General features: G+C 42.4%; 1 protein-coding gene across 1 annotated transcript in view; it reads right to left on the bottom strand.

Annotated features, from left to right (window-relative positions):
- The window catches only part of cdh13 (cadherin 13, H-cadherin (heart)), a 460,534-nt gene that overhangs the window by 286,654 nt on the left and 159,354 nt on the right, over positions 1-14,526 (bottom strand). The window contains exon 3 of the mRNA XM_049574962.1: positions 10,077-10,288. Coding sequence (XP_049430919.1) covers positions 10,077-10,288 — 212 coding nt within the window. The remainder of the gene's footprint in view (positions 1-10,076; positions 10,289-14,526) is intronic.

The following is a 14,526-nucleotide window of genomic DNA, read 5'->3' as shown; positions in this document are numbered from 1 at the left end:
CTTCTTCAGTAAGTAACTACACATCTAAATGCTTGAGTATTGATTAAATATATAAGAATTAGTTTTTTAAGTTATGCTGAACTACACACTGTGACAAGACCAATAGGCTGTAGCCAGGAGCTCTGTTAGGCTGAATGTAGGCACAGAAGTGCATTGAGCTTAACGCCAACATCAGCACGCTAACACATTACAAGTGTTAACATAATGATGCTAAGCTGTTGAAGTGTTTACCATTTAGCATATCAGATTCTAGCATTCACTAATTAGCCCTGAAGCAAAGTGCAGCTCAGAATGCTGGTAATGTTTCTTTTTGCAGGTATTTGGTCATAAAACAAAGCATTGGACAAAATGTTGACCTCATAGACACTAAATGTAAATTTAAAGGATCACCACAGTTATTACAATTCGTCCTGTGGGGAACATGGATGTGTGGACCAAATTTTATGGCATTCTAATAGATAACAGACAGTAGCCCACAGATACTGGAAATTTCAACCTTGTGATAGGACATGAGGAAAAGTCAGGGGCATCGTCAAAGTCACCAAGACCATGAATGTGCGTACTGAGTTTCATGGAAATCTATCTAACTGTTGAAATGATATCTGAGCCCAAGAGGTGGACAGACCTAGAGCTTGACCTCTCGCATAGCAAAAAAAAAAAAAAAAAGTAACTCCTATTCTCGTACTAACTAGAAAAGACTCTCCTCCTCCAAAATACGACCACATAGCTCAATTTTACAAGGAGAAATTTTGACCTACATATATGTTGTTTTTATAGGTGGCAACCTCTAGTGGTCATAGTAGTTATTGCAGGAGCAAAGATGGAAGTCAAGCAACGTCTGCAACAAGGTCTACTCAGGGCGGGAGGGAGGGGACAATTGGACTTTCATCCAGGAGAGCAGAGTTCATGTCCCGTGTGAAACCAAAAGTCAATGAAGAGTTATTTTAACAATGTAGTGTAGTATGTCACTGTATGTCACATGATTTATGTGCACATGAGGAAGCTCTACAGAAAGGCTTGCCTATAAAGGTGGGTTTTTAGTTGATGCTTAAACAGTCCAGAGATTTAGTAAATCTAATACACTGGGGAAGATTGTTCCAGAGTGTTGGGGCTGAAAGAGCAAATGCATGATCACTTTTTGTTTTGAATTTGGAGCGGCTGATGGATAAAAGGCCGACGTTTAAGGACTGAAGTGTTCAAGAAGTGCAATAAGGAACAAGGAGATCAGAGATTTAACTGGAGGCAAGGTTGTGCAGTGCCTTATATGTAATCAACAAGATCTTGTAATTTATTCTGAATTTTACAGAGAGCCAGTGGGGGGCTCCAAGAACAGGTGTAATGTGGGATTGACAGGTCGTTCTAGTTAATAGCCTGGCAGCTGCATTTTGAACTAACTGTAGAAGATTTAGAACAGCTTGACTGAGGGACGTGTAAAGGGAGTTGCAATAATCTAGACAAGAGAAAATTAAAGTGTGAATTAATAATTCAAGAGCTCTCGAAGACAACATACATCTGATTTTTGCGATATTTCTGAGCTGAAGGAAAAAGGACTGCACAAACTTAACAACATGATAGTCAAAAGTCATATGGGTCAAAGGTGGTACCAAGATTCTTAGCAATAGATTTAATATTTGGGTGAAGTGACCAACAAATTGACCACCTGCAGCGGTAAAGTGATTGGGATCAATTAAAGGAATTTCTGTTTTGTTAGGGTTCAAGTGGAGGAAGACAAAAGAGATCCATTCTTAAGTGACAGCTAAGACATCATAGAGAGAGGACAGTTGATTCAGGTTATTGAGTTTAGCAGAGAAATAGATCTGTGTATAATTGGCACAACAGTGATATAACATGCTTTGAAAGTAGCCGAACAAATGACAGAGGAAGCATGTACAATAAGAAGAGGATTGGTCCAAGGACTAACTCCACAAGAGGAGCTGAGGAGGATACGTGATTGTTGATACAAACATTGAAATATCTGTTTACTAGATAAGAATGAAACCAGTTTAAAGCAGTACCTGAAATGCCAATGCAATTATGGAACCTATCTAGTTAAATGGCAGTGGTGTCAGAGGAGATACTTAAATCAAACAGAATAAGGACAGAATATTCACTTTTGTCTGCATGCATTGGAATTGTGTTGGTCACTCTCGGTAATGCAGTCTGAGGACAGTGCTTATTTCGAAAGCTGGACTGAAATTCAAAGTTTTGATGACCCTCAGCCAACTTCAGGTGTTGGTCCTTAACAATTTTTTCAAGGGTTTTTGATAAAAAGGGTAGTTTAGAGATGAGTCTATATTTCTCTAGCTGTGCTAGGTTGAGAGAGGGCTTTTTGAGAAGTGGCTGAACCCTGGCAGTTTTGAAATTGTCAGATACAGACCCAGATGTGAGAGAGAAGTTAATGATAGAGAGCAGGCTGGGACCTAAGACAGGAAGGATGGATTTTTAAATTTTTTTGAGGGCTGTATCACAGGGACTAGAGGAGGGATGCATATTAGCTACAGTGTTCAAGGGTCTGTAAGGAGTTCAGAGCAAATTCAGGCAATAAATTAGGACTGCTGAATGGAGCGGGGGATAAAACAGGCAGCTGAAAGTTTGACTTCAGTCCATCAATCTTGCCAACAAAAGAAAGATAATTTTTTTCACAGTCATCGAACGATGCAGAAATGGCAGGAGGAAAGGGATTTACGAGTGTGTTAACAGTGCTAAACAGAAACCTTGGGTCATGCTTTTTACTATTAATCAAGCCAGAGAAGTAGGCAGCTCGTGCATCTTTAATAATCATGTTCAGTTAAAGCAATAGCTCCTTCATATGGAGATTGTGGACTTTTTTCCACCTATGTTCGGTCTGCCTAAATTCCCTTCTTTGTTGTCTGGTGTAGTCAGTGATCCAAGGGGCTCTGTTAATAACTGGGACAGCCCTGAAAGTGAAGCCAGTTAACCAAGCCAATTGAGCCAATTAACTTGGTTGTTAATTTCAGTTAGGGGAGGCGGGGAAGTGGCCAAACTAGGAAAGTAGCTTGAAAACGTATGCACGACGACTGTTCATAAAAGATTGAGAGTTGATAACACGTTTCTGGGTTATTGTAAAAGGCACTAAGGGACATCAACAATGATATTTGGGGTCAGACACGAAATCATCTGCGTTGGGATTGTTGTTATGAATGTGAAAGTCACCAGCTATAATGGCTCTTTGAAACTGAAGCACCAGAGATATCAGTAACTGGGAATTCATAACATAGCATATTGGGGTATGACACATAATTTTAAGGTTACAATTTCAAAACTGTTATAAGAGCCAAAACTGCAACACCCCGACCTGTTAGCCTAGGTACATTCAGAAAATTATAACTGGGTGGGCAGAGCTCCACCAGAGGGCAGCATTCCCCAGGTTGGAGCCAAGTCTCAAGGTTTTGGTTTGTAATTAGATCACTAAGAATAAAAGATTTATTCAACATGGACTGGGCATGTGTCTTATAAGGGGCTTAGCTGCACTAGAATTACTACAACAGACTGTAATCAAATTTTATTGACTTAACAGTCTAAGACACAATGCTTACAGTTGCGAAAATTCAGTCTGGGCATAATCTTAACAGGAATATTGTATGAGCCCAGGGATGCACCATGTGGTAGACACACTACAGCAGGTAGAGTTCTAACAGGAGTGCAAAGCCAGGTCAGTGTTGGTAGATAAGAGGCGTGAGCCTCTTAGAGAAGGATGGGGGCCATCTGGTTTAAAGAGCTGTGTCCTATTTAAAAAGGCAGCAAAACTGTCCACAAAAGGGATATCTCTGTTCCTGCAGTAACCCTTTAACCAGATATGGAGCTGGCGAAGGCGAATGAAATTTACATCACCAAAATGAGGGGGAGGGGGATGGGGCCAGAAATAATTACCTGCCTCCCGGTGTCTAACAGACTGTCCACGAGGCACACAAAATCCTTTTCGAGGATGTCCAACTGTTGGTTGTTAATGTCATTCATGCCAGCATGGATAACGACTGCAGAGGCAGAGTTGTATTTTTGAATCAAATGTAATGGCGGATGTAATGTCCTTAATGCAGGCACCACAGTAGGAGAAAAATCAGCCAATTCTTACCGCTACATTTTGGACCATGGATAACAAGCACCTAGGGTGGGCACCGCGCCCAGATGTGTATGCCTGACCACCTGGGTAGCTGGACAGGCAGCAGGTGAGGTGCGTGCCATGGAGAAGACAAAGGACAGGCTGCCCAGGAGAGCAGCAGCCTCAGCGTCCAGGGAGGCAACAGTAGCAGCAGCGGATTCGTTAGAGCACAGACCTCCTGCAGGGGGAGAAGAGAGACACTCCAAACCAGTGATGGCAGGGTGGTCCCGATGGGTAGCGGTCCAGCGTTGGGTGCCAAGAGTCAAGTTGACTAATGTCGGCGGTGGGTTCAGACATTGGTTTGTGGTGGCAGCAAAGGAGCGACCAGCTTGGGAGTGGAGGCCTGGGCAGAGGATGGATGGTCACCCAACTGTGGCTTCACTGAAATGTATTGCTTAGCTGAAGGGCATCAAATGAGTGTGGTCAGAGAGAGCATGTAGCACGTCATTTGCTACTCTTGATCAGGACCCACAACTCTGAGTTACAGGGAGTGGAGCAGGCTTGGGACTTGTGTTTAGTCCAAAGAATGGCCCACATATGTTCACTCAAAGCCAGGATGTCAGTTGAAAGGATCGGCTCCCCTCTGATCAATGCAGAACCAGTTCAAGGGTGGTATCATTGTACATGACAGAGACTGAGCACCCAGTGGACGGGCTGGTGTCTCTGTTACCGTGGCGGGAGGATACCCGCGCAGTAAGATGTTTAGCTTGGGCAATAGCAACGGTGGAAAACCTCAGGGTTAGTTCATCCTTGTCCTTTAGATCCTGCTTCAGACGTCTGATGTCAGCTTGCAGCAGTGAGCACGCTGGCTGACAATGTCCACACACAGCCACGATGAAAAGTTAGCTGTTTCAGGCCAAATCCCTAGCAAAGGTGGCTGGCTAGCCTAGCAACCAGGCTAAAAACTAACCAGGTTAACCTAGTGACAGTGGAGGCAGTTCAGAGAAAAAAAAGGCTTGCAGTTCAAAAAGTGCTATCCAGTGGTAATGATCTATCAGGTGCTGTCTACAAATGTCCTGTCTTGTTCAATCAAAAATCAGAAACTCAAAGGAAATAATGTCATGTAAGATACTTCACATTACATTACTTTAGTAACAAACATACTTATTTTAGGTCAAACCGTGATCTTTTTTCGAAATCTAACAAAGTACTTTTGGTGCAACTTAACCACATGTTTCAAACTGCAACCATTAACGGTCACATACAAGGTGCAGTATTCTGTTGTCCACCAGTAAGGCTGCTAATTTAGGGAAAGGCTCCTGTGGGTCATATTAGAGAGTTTGAACATACATGCCATGTGAAAGTGATCCATGGACACACACACACATTTGCACAAAGGAAAGACTATGCATGCACATTTGTCACTAGGAACTTCGCCTCCCAAATATAACTTGCCAAAAGACTAATTCACTTATATCCTCAATGACTTGCCAAGGTAACACCCATGGACTAGCTAACCAAATAAACTATGGTGAGAGGCAAACAAATGAGAGCCACTTCATGCCGAAAGGGATGGAGACATTCATTAAGCTCTGGGCTGGAGGAATTGTAGCAGCAGGACTCTGAGCACTGCAGCAGGAAGACAGATGATCTCTGAGAGAATGAAGGGAACACCAACTGTACCTGCAGCCCCTGGAAATGTTTCCTAATCAACTTAGTGTATTTGGACTAAACTGAGGTGGTACTGAGGTATATAGAGGATATGAATGAGGGACAATGATATTTATTCATAGTTTTATATGGCAGTCAATTTGCTGGCTACGGAAACAAATGTCTGTAGATTGCACAAACAAAAGGACACATTTGCAGAGAAACAAAGCTCAGGGTTGGGGTGCAGGCTCACTGGCTAAATTTCCATATAATTGGAACTGGCCAGCATAATCCTTCATGTGCCAAACCCGGGTGCAAAAGCATTACAGCTGTTTATGTTGCCCTGTAGGAAAGTGTTTGTTTTTTTTTTTTCGTCCTCCTTCCATGTGACCTTGTGCATGAATAATGATTAAAAACACAAGAAATGTCTCCACATTTGGGTATTCATCAAAGTTTATGTGGTTCTAGTTATTCTTAAATTCAAGAAAGTATTGCACCACACTGAATCAGAGCATGTGTAAAGCATATGAGCAACCCACAGTGAAACGCTTTACAAGTCTTTCACTTTGGGTGGGACATTCCAAAGTCTTTAGAGCCTTTTCAAGGGCTAAACATTTTGAAGTGAGGGCAATCTGGATCAATAATCTAGACTGTCTATCAATGGACATTAACTCCATCAGCCTGCCGACAGATTTAGTGCTGGGCTCAGTTGTTGCTGCCATCTGCAACAGCACTAGAAACTGACATATCTCTAGTGATGGCAATGATATGCTTATAGGTTTGGCAGAGCGCAGCAGCAGCTGTTCTCCTGGTCTCCTCAAGCAGCTTTCACATGTTCCTCTTTAGTAAATCAAAACCTTTTCTTTTAAATTCTTATATAGCTCTTTTTGGTGATGTTGCATCAATCCCCGTCTCTGAGCTCTCCCACTACTCTGTCATCTTTTACTAAGGCTGTAGTGCCTTGTTTTAAAATAGAAGGCAATTTTCTTTGAATTACACAGAGTACTACCTTAATACTGACATAATTTAAGCTATTTTTTCTGTGTCCATGTGGTTTCAAAGATTATGGATGTGAGTGTTTCCAAAACTGCCTAATATGGCATCTCTGAGGTAGTGCAATTATGTTAATTGATGATAATTAAGGTTGCAGGAGCATGCCACACATTTATGAGTGATTAGAATTTATCAAAACGTGCATGAAGACTGACAACAGATGCCTCTGAACATTTGATGAATTTGGCATCTAATGTTTTTAATTTGCAGTAACAACCACTAATGTATGAATGTTTTGTGAATTAAGCCTGGTGTCTATGTTTACATCATCAAGCTAAACTAATCATCTTGTCTCAACATTTAAAGGAATAGTCTGACATGTTGAGAACTTAACTTCTTGCAGAGATTGACACCACTCTCACGTCTGTATAGGAATTTTGGAGCAACTGTATGGGAGAATTTATATAGCTTGTGAAGTTTTTAGCCAATATGGGTGGGGTCAGGACACGGAGACTGAACATGGGCTTAAAAGACTTTGCTGAAGGCTTAAGAAGTCAGGCACATGAGCACAAATTGTTTACAGTCTTTAAATCTTATTTATCCTTCTGCCACAACACGGGCGTGGAAGTGTTGGTGTGTGTGTTTGTGTGTGTGTGTTCTAAAGACTGGAGAGTAATCCTCATTACCGATGTGATAAACAAGAAATACAGCCCAAATAATAAATGAATTAGCAAAAAGGCTAAAGGAGCTAACTCGGTAATTAACACTGGGTGAAACTGCACACAAGCTGAATAAATCTCCCATCCAAAATACTGGGTGTGTAACATAAGGACTAGCAATCTCCACACAGCCTAATTACTAAAACTTAAAGGGTCGGTCCATCTGCGTTATTTTCTGGATTTTGTTAAATTGAAACGCCCACTCAGCTGTTAGCAAAAAGCAGTGATGTAGTTTAAAGCAGCAATTGCTAATGATAATAATAATAACTGAAAGTGTTAGTTCTGATTTTTTGAAGTGGGTTTGTATGAGGTACTCACTCATAGGCAGCATAATTTTTTCACTGCTTTACCTTGCTATTAAACAGCCCTTTCCAACAGGAAACTGAAGCTGTTATATTGCTCTTTTCAGAGGCACCAGACTCCATGAATTAAAAGGAGAAATTTTAACTGGCAGAAGAAGTGAGTTGTTGGTCTACCGCTGCCTCGATCAGTTAGTTTGTTTGTGTTACAGTTTGACTTTCAGATCCAAACTAATGTGGTGTACACAGTGCTGCATTGCCGCTTAAAGGGTCAAAGGAATTTGGAATCTCTATAACTCAAAATTCTTAAAGAAGATTTGGCTCTGTCACAGGGAATCACAGGCCTGAGGGTTTATATGAAGCAACGTCATTATGCAGAAACCAACATTAGGTCATGTGGAAAAATGTTTTCAGGAGGGCTTGGGAAAAAAGCATTTCAATGCTAAAATATATGAATTTTGACCCAAATTTTATTGATCAGATTTAAATACATAAGGAACACTACTGGGAGTGACACAATGGTGTAACTAGCCCTAAAAAGAAATCAGAATTACTGCCTCACAGGCGTATGCCTTTGCGAACCTGTCAAGTTGTACTTACACTTTACACCTATGTCTGTGAAAACATGGAATCTTCACACACACATCTTCAACCTGGCAGCACAGAAGACCTCTGCAATGAGCCCAGTTTCTAGGTGGGCACCCAAGATTAGTGTCACCAATTCAGCATTTGACAAAATATCTCTCCTCCTGCGCCTGAGTTATGACACTGAGTAATATCCAGAAAAGTACTTGAAGAACATAAAGATGTCATAGTGAAGCTGACTTTTGATCTTGTGGATACAAAGTGTCACAAAGTGTTTATCCTATTATTATCCTACTATTTGTGTGAAATTTTGTCAGAATTAGCATAGGAATTCCTGAGTTATGGCCAAAACATATTTTATGAGATCACAGTGACCTTGACCTTTGACCAAGGTCACTGTGATCTCACAAAAACATATCTTGTGAGAGCACAGTGACCTTGACCTTTGACAATCAAAATCCATTCAGTTCTTTTATGAGTCCTAGTGAACATTTGTGCCAAATTGGGAAAAATCCCTTGAGGCATTCTTAAGATATTGAATTCACAAGAATGGGACGGACAGACGGACATTCTGAAAACATAATGCCTCTGGCCACCGCTGTCGATGGCACAGAGGTATAAAAATAATGCACCTGCCCTTTCACAAGGCTTTCTAGCCATAGCTTATATAAGCATAGTTAACCACCAGGTAACTGACAGGAACAGCCAATAAGGACTAAAACAAACATCACAATGGCATTACAGTCTCTACAACAGTTAACTCCTCTTTTTGTCATCAGTGCACACAGTGCTGTAGGTGATGCTTACTTGGGTGAGGTTCTTTCACAGCCACCGACTGAGGGGAGTCTCAGCTGCGACACGGGATTTCTGTTGACTGCCTGGGCTAAAGTTATTATAATGGTAATAATTAGCTCCTTAACGACTGCACTGTTGGAGTCTTCTCTACAGCAACCACCTGCAGCCTATTAGTTTAGCGCAAAGCATCAATACACAGAAAAAATGGAGAGTCAAGCTTTGTCCAAGAAAAAAGAAACACCTACCAACTCTTCTAAAGGTCCCTAATTAAATATTTGTTTAATCTGCACAGAAACCAATGTGTTAAAATGACACATTATCACAAGCCAGACTGCCAAACTCTTGCTTGGCTCGGCACAGTAACTTCCCTGAGTTGGTTGTCACCATTAGTTTGCCAGACGACGACTCCAAGAAGTTACTTTCCCTGGCTGAGGTATAGTGCAGCACACAACCCCCCGCAACACTGCAATGTGTCATGTTTACACTTTTTTTGTGTACGGATTAAACAAACAAGATATAGTGTGTTAATTAGTCAGTTTTAGATGTGCTGGTGGGCAGATTTTGTTACCTTTTGAGGGAGCCATGCTAGCTGTTTCCTTCCGTCCCTGGTGTTTGTGCTAAGCTAACTTGCTGCTGACTGTAGATTTGCAGTACAGGCATGAGAGTGCCACCAACCTTGTCATCTAAATCATCTCTGGTCATCTTGGCAAGAAAGCAAATAAGAATATTTCACAAAATATCAAACTAAAAAGCAGCTCACGGAGTCTCTCATTTTCCCAGGGGCATTGTTATTTAATCACCGCTACATTATGTCTGGTTATACTACATTACGGTAACCTTTTCAGTCTTTAATGAAGCATAACCTTTTAAATTTTGATGAAGCATAAACAAAGACACTGATAAGAAACACACACACACACACACACACACACACACACACACACACAAGCAGCAGCAGCAGTCTACTGTACTAACCCTGATTGTGTGCGGCGACTGGACCGGCAGTCCAGTGACTTCCACTTGTGCCGTGTCATCTGCACGTGCACTGAGCCCATGGATAAACAGGACTGGCCGGCTGTACAGGACATCTCGCTGAGGAACCAGATTCAGATCTCCATCCACGTGGAATCTGGGGTCCGACACCTCAAACTTCACATCTTCGTTCCCTGCACAGTCGTCAAACTCAACTGGAAAAAGCACACAGAAAAGGCAGGTGTTATACACTTCACTTGGAACAAATTACAGACAACAGAAATGTCAAGAAAAATGAGCCAAATGAAAGACATACACTGCACTGTAAAGAAGAGAACTTGAGGAGCTGCGAAGTGATACACAACAAGTAATTCTCAGATATAAACAGATGCCCTGAAGATAAACAGATACCCTGAGGAAAGAGGAGGATGTTCTAAAAGGCTATGTCAGCCAGGCTCCTATAAAAGTCACTGATCTCTATTCTCACAAGCCTGCTGTAATATTTATGACCCATTGCATGCTATGCATTGTAGACTTATTAATATGTCTGACTTGGCTTTTGCAGGGGCTGTTGCATTTACTACAAAGAACGCAGTGGCAGCGAGTTGCAAGAAAAGATGAGGAGAAAGGATTTAAGGTACAGGAGGAGAAAAGTGTCACCTTTGAGTTACGTGCATGTGATGCGTGCACATGTGAGCAGGCCTTGTCTGACTGAGGGAGATATCGCCTAGGACTCTACCAGGCTTTATCCCTTCTGATCATGTTCATCCCCTTTTTATCTCTCTTGCACACTCCCCTTGGTGTCGCGACATGATCCCCATGTCCTCCCCCACCCTCAGCCCTGACAATCCTCCCCTCCTTCATCCTTCACCTTCTCTTTACCTCGGCCTCCCATGACGCTTCCTGCTGTTGTGGATCGCGCAGGGAGGGGTACCAGAGGAAGTCTGCGTGCATGGATGTGTACACATGTTGTTGATCAGGAAAGCAGGTGCAACATGAATCACAGAGTACGGTATGACTCTCAGCGTGGGTCTGAAAGTGCAATGAAATGTCAAGCCTAAGACAAGTGTCTGCGTCAGACATATGGTGGCTTACACAAGTCTTTGTTTGAGATCAGGAATTCCCTGCATTTGTAAACACGACGTACAGGATTTTCCATATGACACAACATCAATATTAATGCAGCCACATGTCTCTGGACAGACGTGGTGTTTGTAACCAAAAACTGTTGAACTTTGGTCATCGTAAAAAAAAAAGGAAAAAATCAAGATGGGAAAGATTATGTTTCTACACACCACTGGAACAAGGACAGAACTGTCAAGACAATGCCCTACATGACTCATCAATAATGAATGCCATGCTTTCAGCTTAGCATAACACAGAAAACTCCGTGGTAGCTCATGACCAGTGGAAGGAAACCCTTTACAAAAGATGTGGAAGTCTCTTATCCCTGTGCTCTGTTCACACTGGGAGGCAATCTTTCTGAGGAAGGAATGGGTTCAGATTTGAGCCCATATTTATCAAGTTTATCAGAGAAGCCTGTGGATCAGTGGTGGCTCTCTGGAAATAAAGCACAGCTCCCATCTCCAGTGCAAAGGCTGTGCTCTTTCTCTGCTCAACCAGCTTGTTAAAGTTGAAACCAACATTGCTTCATTGTAAGCAATGTTGGTTCATTTGAAAGTTCCATGTTCTTAAAAGATCCTGTATCATGAACATGCGTTTCGATTGTGTTTTAAGTTTGTTATAAACTTGAGGGTGTAAAATAAAAGCTGCGAAAATGTGAAACTGCTTCCTTCTGCTATTACTCTAGCCTCCCTAAAATTAGATGGATAGTGGATAAAAAATTGTTGTCCAGATACAAAGGTGCATAGCCACACCCCCAGTCAGGTGCATTATTGCGAGAAAAGAGCAAAGCAGGAGAATGTAGCGATGTTGCTAAAAACTGGCCACAAAAAAATGTATTATTCCTGGCTGCAGTGCATCAAACGGATCACTGCACAGCCTTCCAACACAGAAAGATGTAGCAGACAAGGGGATGGTGTCATACTTAAAAAACAAAACAAAACAAAAAAACAATAGCCATTTAGTGTCCATTCTGTAGCTACCCCTTCATTGTTAGCGGCGGAGTCCGTCATTCCCATGCAGGATTTAAGTAACCCACGGATTTACTAGGGCTATACCTGACTCTTTTATATTTATATATTTATATATATATATATATATATATATATATATATATATATATATACATACAAATACTGCGCCGGTCCGTTGTGGTGAAAAGAGAGCTGAGCCAGAAAGCAAAGCTTTCAATTTACTGGTCCATCTATGTCCCAGTCCTCAAACACAGTCATAAGCTCTGGGTAGTGACCGAAAGAATGAGATCGCGGATACAAGCGGTGGAAATGAGTTTCCTCCGTGGCGTGGCTGGGCTCATGCAGCCTTAGAGATAGGGTGAGGAGCTCATCCAGGAGGACATCCGGAGGGAGCTCGGAGTAGAGCCACTGCTCCTTAGCATCGAAAGGGCTCAGTTGAGGTGGCTCGGGCATCTGATCAGGATGCCTCCTGGGCGCCTCCCGCTGGAGGTGTTCCGGGCACATCCCATTGGTAGGAGGCCCCGGGGCAGACCCAGAACACGCTGGAGGGATTACATATTTCATCTGGCCTGGGAACGCCTTGGGGTCCCCCAGGAGGAGCTGGAAAGTGTTGCCGGGGAGAGGGATGTCTGGGGTGCTTTGCTTGGCCTGCTGCCCCCGCGACCCGGCCCCGGATTAGCGGATGAAAATGGATGGATGGGCGGATGGGCTGTGAATTCACCACTACCAAGCAGCAGAGAGAAGATAATGTTATCTTGGAGCCTTAAGGTAGAAAGTTTCTCCTCCTCTGTGCTGCTGCATCATGTCCACAGCTGTCTGAGTTGCTTGAAAGTCAATAGCGCTCACTCCACGAAAGCAAAATGTAGTTACCAAAAGGGCTGCCACAATTAGTCGACTAATCGATGACTATTCATTCATTCATTCATCTTCTAACCGCTTCATCCTCTTGAGGGTCGCGGGGGGGCTGGAGCCTATCCCAGCTGACATTGGGCGAGAGGCAGGGTACACCCTGGACAGGTCGCCAGACTATCGCAGGGCTGACACATAGAGACAAACAACCATTCACGCTCACATTCACACCTATGGTCAATTTAGAGTTATCAATTAACCTAGTCCCCAATCTGCATGTCTTTGGACCGTGGGAGGAAGCCGGAGTGCCCGGAGAGAACCCACGCTGACAGGGGGAGAACATGCAAACTGCGCACAGAGGGGCTCCCACGCCCGGGATCGAACCGGCAACCCTCTTGCTGTGAGGCGACAGTGCTAACCACCACACCACCGTGCCGCCCATCGATGACTATTCGACTATTAAAATAATTGGTGACTATTTTAGTAGTCAACGAATCGGTTTGAGTCATTTTTCATAGAAAAGCACTATAAAAGTACCCCAAAATACTCTTATTGCAGCTTCTTACGCTCAAATATTGGCAGCTTTACAAACTCTTGCATGACGGTGAACTAAAACCCTTTGGCGTGAGTATGAAACAAGACATTAGATGACATCATTTTGGGGTTTGAGAGAGACAGACCAGTTTTTCAACATTTTAACACATTTTTCGATAAAAAGATTAGTCTACTAATCAAAGAAATAATCGACACATTAGTCAACAATGAAAATAATCGTTAGTAGCAGCCCTAGTTACCAAAAAATCCACAGAAGTACACTGCAGAGCACACTGAGCAGCAAAAAGACTACTTTACTTGAAGCAATTTTAATCAACTGAGGGGTCTTAAACCAATACTCCAATCTCCAACTTTCAAGGGGCAGCCCTGGCATTTACACACAAGGGGTAAACAAGACCCAAACATGTTAACCAGTGTTATTGCATCTAACTAAATTTCTTTGATACTATTCTCCCTGTAGTTTGCTCCCCTATCAGAGATGCATTAAGCTATTGCTAATGCAAACCATGCATTTCCTACCTGCCGCTTCACATTAAAAGCACTGAACTGGTATAACACCAGAAGGATTTTATTGTGAAATGTGAATTTCTCATCAAAATATGCATCAACAAAACAAGGCATGGTCATATTCTACATTTTGGGAGTAATGGAGCAGCCACAGTGAGCTGTTAGATTAAGAGTTGCACATGAAAGGCTGCATACCTCCAACTTTTTAGCAAGGTAATCAACTTTACTGTGCCCTGCTGTTGTGTGGAAAACTACTTTCCCAAAGTGCAGCATGAAACCAGATTGCATGGAGGAAAAAACGACTGACGTTTTTTTGTTTGTTATCAAAACAGCATGAGTTTGTTTGGCTGTGCTGTACACGGATACAGTATTTACTCTTCAGTTGTATTTCTGACAAAGTCGCTAAATATCTACTAAATATAACGTGAGATTTTAGGAGAATCAAT

This window comes from Epinephelus fuscoguttatus, linkage group LG4 (assembly GCF_011397635.1).
Source record: "Epinephelus fuscoguttatus linkage group LG4, E.fuscoguttatus.final_Chr_v1".
In the NCBI taxonomy this organism is placed as follows: Eukaryota; Metazoa; Chordata; class Actinopteri; order Perciformes; family Serranidae; genus Epinephelus; species Epinephelus fuscoguttatus.
The sequence above is the reverse complement of the archived record's forward strand: the minus strand, read 5'-3'. Positions and strand labels throughout refer to the sequence as shown.